Consider the following 19,294-nt stretch of genomic DNA (forward strand, 5'->3'; position numbering starts at 1 on the left):
CACCCCCCCCCCCCCCCCCCGCGTGTTTTAACCTTTACGCGATGTCAATCAATGAAGAACGCACACCAGACTCGTTTCCAGCTTCTCTCTTCACACAGTATCCCGCCTTCAGCGTCAGCGATGATGCATTTCCTGTTCCCGCGAGGGGCGGGATACTGTGTGAAGAGAGAAGCTGGAAACGAGTCTGGTGTGCGTTCTTCATTGATTGACATCGCGTAAAGGTTAAAACACGCGGGGGGGGGGGGGCTGCTGATCGGGGAGCCAGAGCGGGAACTAAGGAAGGAAGGAGGGAGAGCCCGAGCTGCCTCGCAAAAGCGCTACGCTTGTGAGGGCAGCAGGGACGTCCGAAGTCCACGATTGGGCTGGGGCGCCGGGGCGAGGGTAAGCACCGCGGCGGCGCCCTCCAGAGGTGGGCGCCCCCCTGCGGCGCTTACCTCGCTTACCGCATCGGCACGGCCCTGCGTCAAAGATTAGCACAAATTGCATTTAAATGTAGGCAAATGGATGTACATGAGGTCATTAGCTATTCCCTACAAATGCTCAGAGAAACAGCATTAAAACAAAACTCTGCCCTAACGCTGGAAACCTACAGGCAGCTCTGAAGTCGCGGGGTTAGAAGAAAGGTGAGTTACTTTCAGGTACTGTATTTCCTGTCTCTGAAGCATGTACTGCTTTCATTGTATGCAAAAAGATCTCACACATATGCATTGTGGAAATGTTAGAAACCCAACTAGGTTGCGGCCCTTGAGGACCATGGTTACCCACCCCTGAACTATTAGAAAGGTGACAAAGAACACTAACATGGCTTCCCATTGTCAGCAACATCTCCTCACCCCTTACGACTTCTTCAAGGCTCATTCTCCTTCTCCTCACACCTTGACCCCCTCCCCAAACACGCAAGAAGAAAATGGTAACCCCTGAACCACCATAATCTCAGACTGGCATCAAATTCTTCCTGGGAGGGGCCATGCATGACACTTCTCTGCCATTCCTCTCTGCATCTGAAAAAACTCCTTACAATGATAAAAGAGAAGATACTTCAGTGTGCCAAAGCAGATCATATATCCCCCACCCCCACCACCCGGTGCTTACCGGCTTCAGCTTGTGTTTCAGTCTCATTCTGTGTGTGTCTGGTAGAAAGAAAAGTGTGTGAGACAGAGAGGGAGGGAGGGAGGGGAGAGTAAGGATGGAGAAAGGGAGAGAAGAAGAAAACAGATTCCACCGTTCAGCCACCTGCCTGCTTCTATCGCTCCCTGGGGCAGCATTGTGCCAATGCTCAGTCCTCACTCTCCTCCCCATCTTTTCCAGTTCCCTATTAAAAGATTGTTTCACTCCGGCTTTGCAGACAGCAGACAACTTTTTCACTAGGTAATCAGACAAAGATCAAAACTGTCAGTCACTGATGATCGGAAGGGTTCCTGAACATGAAAAGTTGCACTCTTTTCATTGGTTGAAAACCCTCCATAAGTACTAGTCAAAGGATGATGAAATAACCCTAGTCATCACAGTGATATCAAATTATCCAAACAGGATCTTAATACATGTAAAAAAAAACCAGGTGCATCTACCTCTGGAGCGGCCATCACAGAAGCCTTTTCCAAATCTTTTGGGGGCAATTCATAAGTATGTAAGTATTGCCACACTGGGACAGACCAAAGGTCCATCAAGCCCAACATCCTGCTTCCAACAGTGGCCAATCCAGGTCACAAATACCTGGCAAGATTCCCAAAACGTTCAATACATTTTGTGCTGCTTATCCCAGAAATAAGCAGTGGATTTTCCCCAAGTCAATTTAATAATGGTCTCTGGATTTTTCCTTTAGGCTGGCCACCCCATTTAGGCGCCCAGGGCTGTGTAGTAGGTGTCTATTCTATAGGTCCCTTTATGGAACACTAGCGTAACCTGGTATCGGTGCACCTAACACCTAGGTACCTAAACGTATGCCAGTCATAGAGCTAGAATGAATTTGAGCAGATAAATGCAGCAGGAACATGTGCTACTTACAGTATTTTATAAGTCACATGCGTAAGAGGGATCCCCACCTATGTCCCATCCCTGGGTATGCTCCTCTTGCATGCACACACTGTATAAGCTAAGTTTGTGTTTGCAGAATAGCGCTTAGGCAGAACATTGGCATTTTTGTTATTTAAATGTAAATTATGGTAAATATATAGGAAATACAGGAATCCCAATATCTAGTTCTCAAAATTAGGGAGGAAAAGACCTCATCAAGACCTTGATCAACAATATCAGGCTCAAATATATTGTGGCCACTTGTTAATGTGATCAGTCAAGAAAAGGTCATCATCGGTCTAGAAAAACCTCCCAAAAAAGATGTTAAATAGATCAAAAATTCTCAAAACTTTAATCAGAAAAGAAATTAGCAGTTCGATATGTCTGGCACACTCGATGTAGTAGATCATAATATCCTACTAAACATACTAGACAACTTTAGAATATGTGGAACAGTACACAAATGGTTTCAAGGATTCCTGAAATCAAGATCTTACAAAGTGAAAATGAAAGGAACCTTATCCTCTCCTTGGTCACCGGACTGTGGCGTCCCTCAGGATTCTCCATTATCGCACATTCTGTTTAATGTAATGATGTCACCACTAGGCAACAGACTAGAAACAGCAGGATTCAAAACACTCATATATGTGGACGATGTTACTATATACATAACCTTCAAAAAGAACATTAAAGACATCTTACAAAAGGCAAAACTTGGCTTAAATTTGATGGAAACCTGGGCCTCAGAATCCAAACTAAAGCCAAATAAAGAAAAAACTAAATTCATGGTCATTATGAACCTATTAGACCATAACAACTACAACAGATTCACAATTGACCACACTTCATTCCCCATTGACAATAATCTGAAAATTCTAGGTATAATTATAGATAAACATTTAACATTTGATACTCAAGTTTCCTCAGTAATCACTGGGTTTTCTAGCCCATTATAAACCAGAAAATTGTACTGCTTTCTCAACCTCCGGTCTCCATGCATATCTCCCTGTCCCTCATCCACCCGACTCTTCCTGTCTCTCACCTATCCACCCCATCCTGTTAGACTGTCACTGGAATGCTTTAATGTTTCACTTATATATATTGTCATCTACCAACATTTGCTTATTTCCAATCTGACGAAGAAGGGCAACCTTCGAAATCTAATCAAGAAATGTATTAAGTTATGTCCAATAAAAAAGGTATCATCTTATTTTCTTTTTCATGTTTTATTTTGTTTTATTTCTATTGATTACCTCAGAAATCACAAAATCTTTCAGGTCTCTTTGGAAACTAAAAAGGATCAGACTATTTCTCATCAGAAACATTCAGACTATTGGTACAATCATTAACATTATCCCAATTCGATTACTGTAATGCTGGCTGTGAGAAGTACCTGCTGAAAAAACTCCAAACAGCTCAAAACACTACAGCTAGGTTCATATATATTTTTTATTTTTATTACATTTGTACCCCGCGCTTTCCCACTCATGGCAGGCTCAATGTGGCAGGCAATGATGAAGGGTTAAGTGAGCTGCCCAGAGTCACAAGGAGCTGCCTGTGCTGGGAATTGAACTTAGTTCCTCAGGACCAAAGTCCACCACCCTAACCACTAGGCCACTCCTCCACTATAAAATCTCTGGTTTTGAAAGTGCCTCCCCTTTATTAATCAAATTACACTGGCTTCCCATCAAAACGAGAATCACCTTCAAATTATGTACCTTTATCTTTCAAATACTAAATGGCACAGCTCCAGACTATTTGGTACCATTAATAAACTTACCTCAAAGAAACACTAAATATGAGGCAAGAAACTATCTCAGACTACACCTCCCAAATTTCAAAAACGTGATCTACAAAACTGTCCACTCTGCAGACTTCACTTACCTAGGAACCAAATGGTGGAACTCCTTACCACCCAAAATAAGAATTATACAGGAATATACTAGATTCTGCAAAATCCTCAAATCGTTCCTATTCAAACAAACTCTCTGCTAATGTGGGAAAGTGTGGGGTACAAATGCACCAAATAAATAAAATTATTACCTGAATTGGTTATTATTCCATTTACCATTAACTTTCTCTTTGCTTCATGTACAATTTCTCATTCATAGTAGATTTTCTAAATGTTAAACATCCATAGCGGATGTTTATGATATTGTATTGTAAAATTGGATTCTTACAACAAATTACTTTCTTATGCATTATTCTTTGTTATGTATCCTATACTGTTTATTGTAAGCCGCATTGAACTCAAACTTGTTTGGGATAATGTGGGATATAAATGTCACAAATAAATAAATAAATCAAAAATAAATCAGCAGTCATAATATCTACCAGCAACAAAAATCAAGAAAATAACATTTAGCTTGAGATGCACAGCAAAATGACTTCGCTATGAGCGGATTTCTCTGTTCCATAGAGTCAAAATCTATATAGGATGATGTCCATAGGCATTTTCTTTTTTTTAATTCTTTATTTATTCCATAGGCATTTTCAATGATTCTTTTTGTAGCGCCAAACAATCTTTCCCACCAAACAGTGGCCATGTCAGGTCACAAGTACCTGGCAGAAACCCAAATCGTGGCAACATTCCATGTAGAACCCCAAAGAATAGTAAGATTCTGAAATCCTAAAGAGTGACAAGATTCTATGCAGAATCTCAGAGTAGCAACATTCCATACTACAAACCCCAGGGTAAGCAGTTGCTTCCCATGTCTGTCTTAATAGCACACTATAGACTTTTCTTCCAGGAATTTGTCCAAACCTTTTTTAAACCCAGATACGCTAACTGCTGTTACCACATCCTCTGGTAAAGAGTTCCAGATCTTAACTATTCATTGAGTGAAAAAATCTTTCCTCCTATTTGTTTTAAAAGTATTTCCATGTAACTTCCTCAATTCTCCCCTAGTTTTTGTATTTTTGGAACGAGTAAAAAAATCGATCTACTCGTTCTACACCACTCATGGGAACGCTTCATCTTTATTTGGGTAAAAGTTTGTGCATTATGAAATATGTGCCTCTTTTTTAGCTGCTACACAAGCAGGCTCATTTTCAAAGCACTTAGCCTCCCAAAGTTCCATAGAAACCTATGGAACTTAGCCTCCCAAAGTGCTTTGAAAATATGCCTCAAGGTAAATTTTCAAATAATTGCATGAACCCATGAAATCTCTACAGTACTCAACCAATTCTTTCAAAATTGCCCTCTTCCTCTATGAACAGATGCTATGATGCTGCATTCTGCCCTTTTAAGATTCCTATTGCAACCACAGCATGTCCTGTGCCATCAGGACTCTTACATCCTGGTCATATTTCCAGTAACTGTTTATGGCAGGAATATACACTTCCAGTTCATGAGGGCTGCAAAAGGGCTGGGTTTCCAAGACACCCCTAATGACTATGGATATGATGGATTTGCATACAATGGAAGTAGAACGTATGTAGATCTTACTCATGCACATTCATTAGGGTTACCCTGGAAACCCTATCCATTTGTGGGCCTTCAAGACCCAAAGCCAGGCTTACCATTAGGTAGACTAGACATCTGCCTAGGGTGGCACAACTTGGAGGATGGCAGTGCAGCTCCTGCATGCATGAGAGCTTTCCCCCTTCCACTGTTGCTGCTGCCACCCACTACATCCTCCTGTTCCAGCCCCAAAGCTTACAGGAGTGATGTGTGGGCCCTTTAAGTACAGGCCCGTATTCATGCACTGCATTGTCCTGCTCCCCTTCAAGGCAAACTTCCTGCTGGAGGGGGGGAAAGACAGTCAGCACTTCAGCATGGGGATTGGAGGAGTAGCCTAGTGGTTAGTGCAGTGGACTTTGATCCTGGGGAACTGAGTTCAATTCCCACTGCAGCTCCTTGGGACTCTGAGCAAGTCACTTAACCTTCCATTGCTCCTGGTACAAAATAAGTACCTGAATATATGTAAACCGCTTTGAATGTAGTTGCAAAAACCTCAGAAAGGTGGTATATCAATTCCCATTTCCCTTTCCCTTTAATCTTAGAGCTGGTGCAGAAGGAGGTAGTTGGAGGCAGCGTCAGGCCCCTGAAGTGGGGAGGAAAGGAGTGGGGGGGGGGGGGGAGATGTTGAATACAGGGTGGGAATAGGGAAGGGAAGAGAAAGCGAAATGCTGGCCAACTGGAGATGGATAGTCAAAGGGAAGGAAAAATAATGGCCACCTTGGGGGAGAGGATTAGAGCGGGTAGGGGAGATGCTGGCCACCAAGTGGAGGGGGTAGTGAAGGGAGGGGAATGGGGTGGATGGAGAGAGTGGAAGAGGAGATGCTTTCCATTTGTGGGGGGGTAGAGAGGGGAAGGGGAAATGCTGGCCATCTGGGAAATGTGGTGAGTTGAAACGAGGAGGAAATTTAAGCCACCCTTGGGGGGGGGGGTGCATGAGTGCATGACTGAAGGTTCACGTACAGTGACGTGCTGGTAAAAGTTTAACAATGGGCTCTCCCTCCGGCATAGCCAGCCCTGCAATTTGGGGGAAGTCAGGGGTGGACTGGAGGGGCAATGCATTCCTCTCTCTCCCAAATCCCAGTCTTTGAGGGCCACCATCTAATGAATATGCATGAGAGAGATTTGAATGCAGTTGAAGTAAGACAGTGTTTACCAATCTTTTTGTGGCTGTGACCCCATGATTGCGGTCAAATAAAATTGTGTGACCTCCTGGAGATGCAGAATAATGATGCACCTATGGAGAGCCCACCCAGGTCGTGACCCCAAACATGGGTTTTGTGACCTGATTTGGGATCCTAACCCACAGTTTGGGAAGCTCTAAAGTAAGAATAATGCAAATCTCTTTTAGTGGCCCTCAAGGCCTGGGAGTGAAGACCAAGGTCTTAATGTATATGCATGAGAATGATTTGCATGCTTATCACCTCCACTGTATGCAAATATCTCTCATGCTTATTAATTAGAGATATTCTGAAACCCCAAAGTATTGGTGACCCTCAAGGACTGGGAGTGAAGACCAAGGAACTACACTATAAATTTAAATGACTACTTCCAACGTCTTAATTCCACCATCATATCTTAAGAGCCCAAATAAATCATATCCATTCCCTGCCTCCAGGATACAAAACCACATAAAACACCAACAGACAGTCAGTATAATCTCTCCAAGAACAGCTGTAAACATTCTAAGGTTTCACTGGTCTGGGAGAATTTTATGGCATTTGGGCATTATAATGAGGTTAATTCTCCTACTGACGGCAATGGGTTGTGATGTGGCTGAGAGAAGGCATATGGGATTAACATATCATCTGGGACAGACTAAGCTTGTCCTGGGTTTGCCCATAATGATCCGTGGAATCAATTTTCTTGAAATTTTAGGTAGGTAAAACTTGGAGTTGCTTTAAGTTGCCCTTTGATGACCTGAAGCCATTGGGTAACTCCAGGTAAGTGTCTTCATATGACAGTGCCACCTTCTCAGCAACAACAAGAGTTATTCCTGGGGTCAGGTTGCCAGCACTGCTCATGGTCGCAGGCTGAGCACAGCAGTATATAAGGGAAACTCAGCAATCCTTGGCTCTATATGGTAACCCTACCTGGGTGACTTTTTCTGTGACATTCTGTGTCCGCTCAAAGGCACTGCTGGGTGCTACAATCTCAATCTCTGTGGTGGAGGCTGAGCGGTGCTTCTCCAAATTGAACTCTACGAAGTTGAGAGTGAACTGAGGGATTTGGCTGATAGTGCGATACCGCACAAGATCGGAGTCTGATGTGGCGTTCAAGACGTTTGGTTTGAGCTGGGATCCCTCTGTAAAAAAATCAAGCAAAAGAAAGGCTGTGAAGGGCAATCATTACAGAAAACAAACATAGTTGCCCCAGACCTGCAGAGAGATGAGAAGAGCAATTCCATTGAACATTCCTCCCTGGGTTAATAGTTCAGCAGTGGTGCAGGAATGGGGAGGAGAGAGAAAATCATGTTTTGGACACACTAGGCTATGCTCTTGTCCCTCAGAGGACCAGAGGGGCTGAAAAGCTAGAGGAAGTTCAGAACACAGCCAGAGCGTGAGGTCAAAAGTCACACATTAACATATTCATCGGAATGGGAGGAGTCATAAGTACCATGACACTATCAAAATTTTCCTTCCATTCCTCTGTAGGAATGAATTTAGCTTTTCACTTCCCTTCCTTCAGGGCAGCAATGCTACAATCAGCATTACAGAAGACTCATTGTGAATGGCCAATGTGAGGCCTTGAACATCTTGAAAGCTCAAGGCCTGCCAGAAGCTGAAGACCTGCTGGATCCCACTTCCTCCAAAACAGGAAGTTTGGAGGAGAGGAAGCCAGCAGGCCTTGAGCATGCACAGATGCTCAAGGTCCCATATGGGCCAGCCCAAATATGTTTTCTGTAATGCTCATTGTAGAGTCATTGCCCCAGGACACTTAATAACTTGTGAGGGAGGGGGAAGTGGAAGGAAAGAGAAAGAGAAAGATGCTTGAGACCATAGAAGGATGAGTTATGGAAGGAGAGAGATGCTGGATTCCATGGGGGAGGGAGTGACATGGGGGGGGGGGCGTCATGCTGGACTATGGAATGGTAGGGACGGGAATGGGAGATGCTGGGGTTTGGGTGGAATTGGGATGGGGTTGAGGGTGGAGCTTAGACCCTCTCCAAACAAAATGGCATTCTGCTGCCCCTGCAAATTACATTTTTATTTACCGATATGCATTTATTTATTGCTTTCCCAGAGCCAGCTCAAAGCAAAATTACATCATTCTGTAATAAAAAAAATTATAGAAAAATATCTCTCCACCATCTAGTATCCATCTTATTTTGATAAGAAGGTCTCATGTGCAAAATAGCTACATTACACAGTCTTTTCAGTGCTTCCAGTGCATTTTGCTGGGTTTTATGCTAGGGAACTTCCCTAAGATCTTTTTAGCCTATGGAGAATAGCTTACTTACCTTCCTTGGAAACAAACAGACAGACAGACAGAACAACCTACAGGGGGTCATGAAAAACTCAAACAAACCATTCAGCATCCCACACCTTTTCTCTCGCTCCTCTCAAACATATCTGACTCCCTGCTCTGTCACAAAAAAATCCAAGTACCTTCAGAAAGGAGACCACAGAGAGAATAAGGGAACCTACACCTGAGGTAGAACAATAATTAAATATTTATTTACTGTCAAACATTTAAACTTTCTTCCTGTATGGTCCCCTACCTGAGTTGGCCCGCCTCTCTCAGTACTTTCTTGGGAACTCATGTCTAATAAATCCAATATCTATGGAAGAGGCCCGCCGGGCTCTATCTGTAGACCACTCCCCAAATGGACAAAAGGGTAGTATACAGTCTAGCCAGGTCACCAAATCCTGACTGTTTTGGCTGTGCATGATTCTGAGGAATCTTCTCCTGATGCTGCTCCTTGTCCACCTCCTCTGCTTCCTCCTCATCCTCCTGTAAGGTAAACAATTTCCCCTCCTGCAAAATCTGTTCCTTGGTCTCAGACAAAGAGCGTATCTACTTGGGAATCTCCAGGTTTCTCAGGATGAGTAAGCCAGTGGTGGTCTTTAAGACAGCCAGGAGAGACGGTTTGGTTAGGATTCCAAGAAATTGCAGTTGACAAGGGAACAGGGAAAGTAAGGAACAGGGAAGGAGCAGGATCTCTCCAAACAGGGAATAATTCCAGCACTAGATCAAAGCAGAGCACAAATCCGTGCAAAGACAGTAGCATCTTTTGGGATTGTTTTTGGAAGGACAAGCTTGGTCCCATGCAAAGGCTTATTTGATACAAGTTGTCACCTTTCCCCCCACCTACTTTAAGCTCTGCCAACCATTCTTTCTTCATGCAGCTAACATTGTCCTGACTACGTCCTGGAGTCTGGTCCTCAGCAATGAATGCAAAAATATGGTATTATGACGGAGGATGAGGAACATGCAAGGAACACTGGAAGGACACAGGATCTTCTTGAAAAAGAAGGGACATGCACAAATCCTGGAAGAAGCATGCAAGGAAAATCTCTCACATGCTCGGAGGCAGGTGCATCAGGAAGGTCACAGACCTGTCCCTCTAAGGCCACAAGGTTGGACTCTAACTGAATGTCTTGACTACAGATTAATCCTTTCTGCACTATATTATGGGGGCTGTTCAATATTTTTCACCTAAACAAGATCCCTACACAGAGCTCATGATATGAAACTCTGGAAGGAGTGGGGAACTCAGGAGCAACACCAAAAAACAATTCTTCATGAATAGGTTGGTGGAGAAATGGAACAGCTTCCCAGCTGAAGTGATGAAGACAAAGACAATAATTGAGTTTAAGAAAGCCTTGATTGAACACTGAGAATCCCTAGTTGTAGAGAAGTCAAGGGAAAAGTGCAGCAGGAATGAAACAGAGCAGCCTAAATAGGCCTTTTGATTTTTATCTGCTGTCAGGTTTACTGCATCTAGGTTTATGGCTTAAATTCCTCAGTCATCATAGCATTGCCTTGGGATATTTAACAACTAGAAAAATTTAAAGATAGTGGCTTGCTCTAGGGTTACAGAAGAGTCATTGGTGGACCTGGGGATTAAAACCGAGCATAGGGAAGGCAAGTGACTTGCCTTGGGTCACACAGGGTAAATAAGGCTCTGGTCTTGAATTTATAATCTGAATCCATTCCACACAAGAAAGTGACCACAAACATTCAGACTGGGATTCTTCTGCTGCCCAGTGCTACACAGGTGATGGTTCACCATCTGAACCTACAGCAAAGGGAGGTAAGGGGATCTGAAATACTCTCATTTACTTATGTGTAGACATAAGACTGTATAAGCATCTGAACGCACTGGGGCAGGAAATTAACCAGGAAGACCTTCACCTTTGACCTGAATCCCTTTACAAGCATGAGAACTGTTCAGTGTGCTACAGACTGAGCCCTCTTATGGGTGTTATAGCATACTACAAGGTCACCTACAGTCTACTATGAAATACAATCATGCATGTTCTATGGTTACTTTTACATAGTCAATGGCTACTCCATCAAACTCACTTGCAGGCAGAGACATTCATTGCACAGTGAGACATCTGAGGGATGGAAGACTAAGCTTCATCCTCTTACCATCACCTTGTTAAATGAAAACAGAACAAAGGCACATTATCAGGTTTGATGGAAACGCTGCCTAAAGGATGGTCAAGTATAAGAGGAAAGTGCTGGCTTCCCTTGGTCTTTTCAAGAGGCAAATGAATGCACAAGTCCATGATAGTGACTGGGGAGAATTTCACCTCAATCACTGTTTGTAGAGAGATGAAACAAGGGTTGTTTTCCTGCGGATGGGGAGTTGTATGGGTGATTCCTCCCTTTCATCACATATGTCTCACTTGGCATTAATGTCATGTCAAAGGCTGGTTACTAATGAATTCTCCTTTAAGAAATGATGGGTCACTGATTTATATTGCTTGACAACCTCTTGGCTCATCCAGTCTGTATTTGATATTTAAAACTTGCTTTGTTCCTTGTAGTTGCCTTTTTTACATGGACCCTCTGATCCATCCAATGCAGACAAAAACAACCTAACCAATGAAAACAATATGGGAAAGGTTGGTTTCCTGTCCTACAGAGAGTCAAATGGCCAGGGATGACCTCAGCTTAGGTACATGAAGATAGCCAGGCCCCATGTGCCTCTTGGTAGCTCTTAAACTCTAACAAATACCTTGAGTTTTACTCTGTAGATACAAGGCAACCAATATAGAGAGAATAAACAGCACTGAGAATTTTGGAAAAACAAGATGGAAGGATCATTAACAGAAACATCGTGGAACAAATTTTGATCCAAGGGTCCCAATCTTTGTTCTTTCTGTGGACCCTGGATAAAGTACAATATTGTAAAAGCAATATGGATAATGTTTCCTGGTCATGTAAACAGACATGAGCACTAACAAATATCTGATATAAATCTCCAGATATTCTTGTCTAAAATCTAGAGAAGGGTGACCTCTTTTAAGCTTGGAAATAGATCTCTAAGAATAGTAATATGGAAATTATTAGCATTAAAAGTTGAACTGCCATCTGATAATTTTTACATGTTTGACTTCTCTTATCCATCGCTTTAAAGGTGATCATTAATCATTGAAAAGACAATTCTAATCTTCATTTCACTCACTGTTGGAATTAAGTATTCTTAATTTACAAATATGAGAATAAAATGGTGTTAAAAATATAAATTTTGATCATGCTGTGAAAATGAGGAAAGCTTCATTGATATCTTCAGGCTATGTCAAAAGATAGGATTCTGTCATGTTATGTTCTATGCCTATATACTATGTTGTGGAAGTTAGGTTAATATCATTTTGCTGTTGGTGGTGCTGTGTTAAAAATTATTTGACCAAAAAAGAGGGAACAGACAAGCATGGTTTGCTTTCTCTGCACTAGGACATGCTTTCCAGAGGGTGTAACTGGCAACTTGAAAAGCTGACCAAACTGTAAAGCATTATTAAGTCTAGCAGTGATACTGAAAGCCTCACATGGTGTGGAAGCTAAAAGGTGATGGGAAGGACCCTGTTCTGTGGTCATTACATCAGCTGAGGACAGTATGAACATGCCAAGTCTACTGACATTGGAGTTTGTTCTCAGCCTAAGAGTGATTCTGTAATCAACAAAATATAAAATCAATGTGCCCCCATAACCCATGGTTTTGAACTGAGTCCTCTGTCGTCTGGATTCTGGTAGCTGAGCTCAGATATTACATGCTAAACAAATTGAGCTGTGGCAGGTCTAGGTGCTGATTCTGTTCTCATCTTGAGCTTCTTACAGGTAGTCACAGGACAAGTAATGTCACCAGCAACTCCCTTAGCTATACTTCTATTTGGCAAATGGAGGCAAGAAGCAAGCCTTGAATGTCCAATAAAGAAGCAGCCCAGACTGGGCTTGCATTGGAAGTCATCTTCCCATCTCAAAGATGATGAAATGCAGAGAAACGATGCAGCATGCTATCATCTGCAGAAGTTTGCAGATAATGTTGAGCAGCTGTCAGTGACCTCTTGTGGCTGGAGGTCAAAATAACAGTTACTTGCTTAATTGGAATGCTGAAAGATGGACAGCTACTTTTCAAACATCATAGGATGTATTTTAATGTTAGGAAGAGGGAAGACACCATAATCATCCACTGTAGTGTACATGGGATACAGGAAATTTAGAAGAAGTTGCTCTAAGATGAGGGCTGACCTTGGATTGGGTGCCTGCTCACCTGAATTAAAGGCTGCTCTCGTCAACCTCTCATGAAGAGTCCGGTTGGCTTTCTTTGCCAAAAGCAGAGTCATGTCCTCAAAATTTAGGATAAACATGATGACTTCACCTTCCTCATTCTTCACGGGCACAACATCCACCAAGCACCGCAGACAGGAGCCTGAAGAGACAACACAAAAGATAAAAAGAGTGAAAGACAGAAAAAATGTAACAGGCTGGTACAGAAGGAAGCTAAAATGTGGGATTAGATTCTGGGCTTAAAAGCCAATTTGCCAAAACAATTGGGGTGCCAAACTCAACTCAGATTACTTCTCTGTGGACAAAGTTTAGGAGGTTACTCAAGCAGCCATAGAGCAAGCACTTCAGATTTGGGGTGTCACTCCTTTCAAATTTCTGTCTGTAGAGCACATCTGGAACCATGAGCTGATATTTACTGTAATATGAGTAAGGGTCACCTGTAGAAGGGGTATGAGGTTAAGGTAACTGAGACCTTCCTAATGTCAGAGCAACAGGGCTGTGGACCTCTACCCAAGTCTCCCTACCCAAGCACTTTCTGTGACCTTGAGCAAGTCACTTAGGGTGCACTGAATTCTGGGCTTAGCACGTACTAACACCGGACTTTCTTGCATGCTAAGCCCAGATTTACCATTTCCTATTTTTAAAGCTTTTTCTTTTTTTTTTTTTTGGGGGGGGGGGGGTTATTGGTTTTTTATTATTATTTTGCAGGTTGTACCTGCAAAAAATTAACACGGGAGCACTTACTGCCTTCTATTTTAGGAGGTGCTACACACTCCTGCGTCAACTCTGCATTATCTAGTTAGAGTGCACCAATTTGAACACACTAGCTGGATAATTCTCCCACACCCATTCTCCACCTATGACATGTCCTATCAAAAAATATTTTTTAGAAGTAGTTAATGTGTGGTTTAGCATGGGTTAGGGCTTAACACCCTTTAGTAAAAGGGCCCCTTAATTTCCATGGGGGCCAATATTCAAAGCCTCTCCTGCCTGCTTAAATCAATTACGACCACCTAAGTGGGGATATTCAGCAGCACTTAACCGTAGAGTGCCACTGAATGTCCCCACAGACAACCCAAACAAAAAGTGGGCAGGTCAGGGGCGGCGCTGGGGGCGGCACTGGGGAGGAGCCTGAGGTAATGCAGGTGCCAGCAGTATCCAGTGCCGGCACCCACATGGCTAAGCAGCCTAATTTAAGACTGCTCAAAAGCTGTCCTAAATTAAGCTGCTTAGCTATGCGAGCCGTGGTTGAATATTGGACCAGGACCCATGTAACTCTTTTTTTTTTGTAAACATTCCCCCGAGCCCCCTTCCACACCCTTGACAATGCCCCCTCCTTCTCTCACCTCTTTCCATCCCCTCCCAAGACCACATGAGAAAGACTTCCCCAGAACCCCCCCAACATCCAGGTAGGACCCCCAGGCCTACTTATAACTTGGTGGTCCAGCGATGGTCATTGGGGGCAGGAGTGCAGACTCCTTGCTCCTGCCCATTGCAGTGCCATTCTAAAATGTCTAATGTGACCTCTCACAGCAACTCACGGTACTACACATGTGGGCTTGAGGAGGGAAGGAGGGAGCATTGTCGGGGGGGGGGGGGGCAGGATGGGATTCAGGGGAATTAAAAAAAAAGAGTTATGCGAGTCCCCAGCCTGATAGTAAGCTGGGGCCTGCATAACTGCATTATGAATATCGGTTGGGCCTGCAGAAGCTCTGGGTGGCCAGGCCGCCCAAAATTATCCCCCAATATTCAGTGCCAGTGCCCAGACATGGCCCAGCACTGAATATCAGAGGATAATTTAGCCAGTGACCATCAGCATTTTAAAAACATGCTTAACACCACCAGCTGAATATTGGGGGCATGTACTTAAAGTTAGGCCATAAATTCCTGGAGTCAGGGATTTCCTGGTCGTGTGCTTGATCTCATACAGTTCTATGTGTGGATAGCGTTCCATAAATGTCAGTATTTGGTGGGGAAGGAGGGTGTGGTTAAGCTGATAATTAAATTCAGAGGCATTAGTCATGGAGGGGCATTTTTGATATGACATCTAAGTCGGACTTTGGATGTTTTGCTCTAAACGTCCCAAATCCAAACAGCAAATGTAACCATTTTCAAAAAAAGTTAAATGTCTACTTTTTTTTTCCAAAAAATATTTATTTGTAGCATTTGTATCCCACATTTTCCCACCAATTTGCAGGCTCAATGTGGCTTACATTTGCCGTAGTGGCGGTTGCCATTTCCGGTTTATAGAATTTCAAATGGTATTGCATTAAGGTGCGTACATACATGGTAAAGAATAATACATTATGGTATTGCATATAGGTTCATGAGTGATAGATTAGATTGTAACATTGCATATAGGTTCCTGAGTGATAGATTAGATTGTAACATATGTTAGGTCATCAATTATAGGAATTAAAGTGTTAGTGCTTATTCATTATTAGCAATGGCATTTTCAGTCAAGTGATAAGAGTTCGGTTCTGTCTAGTTCATGATCAATCTTATTATTTAGTAATTAGGATGGTTGTTTATGGTATGCCTTCTTGAACAAGTCAGTTTTCAGTAGCCTTTGGAAGATAGGTAGGTCTTGCGTTGTTTTTATGGCCTTCGGTAGTGCGTTCCATAGTTGCGTGCAAATGTAGGAGAAACTGGTTGCGTATGTGGACTTGTATTTTAGTCCTTTGCAGTTGGAGTAGTGGAGATTTGTGCTGTGTGCATTTATCTTTTAAGGCCGTTTTCAAAAAAAATATGCACAAGTGAAAAACGTAGAAAATCAAGCCACTGGGATGTAGGAGGGGCCAAAGAACAAAGCAGGGGATCCCTCTACAATGACGAATCACAGCAGGCAAAAGTAGAGGCTGACCAAAGACGAATCACCACTGGAGATATAGTCCAACAGTCTTTTATTGATGAAAATAAAGAAAGGACCTGACATGGGCCGTGTTTCGACTCATGCAAACACCTACATCAGGGGTCAAACAGTAAGCTCTATAGGTAAAAAATAATAATGAAATAATAATAAATGAAAATGGTGGATAAACATGTATGGCAGTGTACAAAAATGTAAAATATAATTTAAACCATGCACATAATTATCAACATAAAAATTAAAAACATAATTACCATTTAAAATTAAAAAAAATATTTTATTTAAAGAAAATATATGTTTAGTAAAAATGATAATAAATAAAAACGCTGAGAAACAATAATTAAAATGTAAATTGGTAAAGCATTAAAAATAATTGAGCTAAAAAAATATATATGTCAATCCATAAACCTTAGTTGACAAAGCTGTCGTGTTAATACAAAAAGTGTTATAAGGAACTAAACCGTTGTGGAACAAATCTAAAACAAACATTACTAAAACGTTCTGAAGTACCCTAGTAGCAGAAGATATGGTCACGGAGCAATTTACCAGAGTTAGAATTTAAAATAGATTCTAAACTGCAAACCAAACAACGCAAAAAGAAAAACAAAAGTAAAAGAACAAATGCTATTTGCCACCTTGCACAATAATGATAATAATAATAATAATACCCATAAAAGAAAAAAACTTCAACATGTAGCACTGCCCGATTACCGCTGGGTACACACCAAAATAATATTTTTGTAGCACTGGATATGACGCGGGCTGGGTGTGGGAACTACCACTGAGAAGCTGCAGTAGCCCGGCAGTACTTCCCTCTTAGTGAGCGGTACGCCCGCGTTGGGTTTATCGCCGCTTTGCAAAAGGGCCCGTGACTTGTTTGCTTTTCAGTTAAAATGCTTCTCAAAGAAATATGTTTTTAGCCCAAACTTGAGTTTCTGAAAAGAAGATACAAGACATAGGTACGTAGGTATAGTGATAGACCTGCAACATGGAATAAGGAATTACAAGTAGTTTCATAACAGATTTATTGAAAGTTGATGATCTATGGATCTTAGGGAGCATCCTGGTACATATGGGGTACAGTGTCTTGCTAGGAATAGAGGAAAACCAGTAATACGTATTTTATGGATAAGCATCAGGGTCTTAAAGAGAATTCTATAGGATACTGGTAATCAATGTTCCTCTTTTCAAAATATGTGTTTGTATGTTTGTATTCTAATTTGCAGCCATCCATTCTGTATTTGTTGAGGGTCTAAGAAAACAGCAGGGTAATCGATCTGCAAACTCCAAGATGGACACCAAACGAAGCAGATACGTATGTGGAAAACAATATTTAATTCAATTAAATATTGTTTTCCACATACGTATCTGCTTCGTTTGTTGAGGGTCTGCCTGTGTTCTGTGTGACATAGGTGATATAAGGGGGCATAATCGAACGGGGCGCCCAAGTTTTCCTGGGGCCGTCCTCGCAGGACGGCTCCGTGAAGGGGCAGGGAAACCCGTATTATCGAAACAAGATGGGCGTCCATCTTTCGTTTCGATAATACAGTTGGGGACGCCCAAATCTCAACATTTAGGTCGACCTTAGAGATGATCGTCCTCAGTTTTCGGCGATAATGGAAACCAAGGACACCCATCTCAGAAACGACCAAATCCAAGCCATTTGGTCATGGGAGGAGTCAGCATTCGTAGTGTACTGGTCCCCCTCACATGCCAGGACACCAACCGGACACCCTAGGGGGCACTACAGTGGACTTCACAAATTGCTCCCAGGTGCATAGCTCCCTTACCTTGTGTGCTGAGCCCCCCAAACCCCACTCCCCACAAATGTACAACACTACCATAGCCCTAAGGGGTGAAGGGGGGCACCTACATGTGGGTACAGTGGCTTTGTGGTGGGTTTTGAAGGGCTCACATTTACCACCACAAGTGTAACAGGTAGGGGGGATGGGTCTGGGTCTGCCTGCCTGAAGTGCACTGCACCCACTAAAACTGTTCCAGAGACCTGCATACTACTGTCATGGAGCTGGGCTAGCATGGAGGCTGGCAAAACATTTTTTAAGTTTTTTTTTAGGGTGGGAGGGGGTTGGTGATCACTGGGGGAGTAAGGGGAGGTCATCCCTGATTCCCTCCAGTGGTCATCTGGTCAGTTCGGGCATCATTTTGAGGCTTGGTCGCAAGAAAAAATGGATCAAGTAAAGTCGGCCAAGTGCTCATCAGGGATGCCCTTCTTTTTTCCATTATCAGCCGAGGACGCCCATCTCTTAAGCAAGCCCCAGTACCGCCTTCGCTACACTGCCGACACCCCCCGTGAACTTTGGTCATCCCCACGACGTAAAGCAGTTGAGGGCGCCCAAAATCGGCTTTCGATTATGCTGATTTGGGCGCCCCTGAGAAAAGGACGCTCATCTCTCGATTTATGTTGGAATATGGGTGCCCTTCTCTTTTGAAAATAAGCCTGCAATTCTACTAGTCTGCAGCTTCTGCAAAAGGCTTCACAGCCTTTCTACTTGTTCTCTTTTCCCAGTAGGATGTGTACTGGTGTTTTAGGGCCCAGTGCAATTTTGCTGTGCTACATTTTCTAAGGTAGGATGGCTGCTGTTTGAGTTCTTCCAAATTGTACACCACCTTTGGTGAATCTCTTCATGAAAGCAGTTGATAAATCCCAGTAAATCAATAAACAAAAATGGCATGGCAGGTTTGCTATATGGTTTTATAGAGAGCCTAGGGTCCCGTTATTGGATGCTCGCAGTGAGTCCTAGAGATTCTATTAAAATAATGTCATTGTACACAGCTACAACATTACCAGTTGCTAGAGAAGATGTCATGTCCCCTACCTCAACGCAAGCGGCGTCCTCGGGCTGCGCGGGGTCCCATTGACATGCACACTTGACTGGCACTGCCCTAAGCCATGTGTGTGTAGTGCTTCTCTGGGTTTGTTCAGAGAGCGGTGGTTGCAGGCTCCTTAATTGCTTTGCTTCCATGCACCTGTTTCTGCTCTCTCTCTGCCTGGCTTCCAGGCTCCTTGATTGCTTTGCTTCCAACCACCTGGGCCTGCTCTTCCTCTGCCTGGCTTCCCTTGCTTCTCTCCTATTGGTCTTCCGGTTCCTCCTTCCCCTGCTCTTGTCCTATGGCTGTGCCCCGTCTCCCTGCTGGTCCCTGCTGATAGCAAAACATCTATCTTTTTTTCCCCCCCAAAACACTGTTTGTAA

At 43.0% G+C, this 19,294-nt stretch overlaps 1 protein-coding gene across 1 annotated transcript in view; it reads right to left on the reverse strand.

The window, feature by feature from the left end:
• The window catches only part of KCNH6 (potassium voltage-gated channel subfamily H member 6), a 124,571-nt gene that overhangs the window by 64,239 nt on the left and 41,038 nt on the right, over positions 1-19,294 (reverse strand). The window contains exons 3-4 of the mRNA XM_030221117.1: positions 13,197-13,355; positions 7,567-7,778 (exon numbers count right to left, since the gene is read on the reverse strand). Coding sequence (XP_030076977.1) covers positions 7,567-7,778; positions 13,197-13,355 — 371 coding nt within the window. The remainder of the gene's footprint in view (positions 1-7,566; positions 7,779-13,196; positions 13,356-19,294) is intronic.

Source organism: Microcaecilia unicolor, chromosome 12 (assembly GCF_901765095.1).
Source record: "Microcaecilia unicolor chromosome 12, aMicUni1.1, whole genome shotgun sequence".
NCBI classification, from domain to species: domain Eukaryota; kingdom Metazoa; phylum Chordata; class Amphibia; order Gymnophiona; family Siphonopidae; genus Microcaecilia; species Microcaecilia unicolor.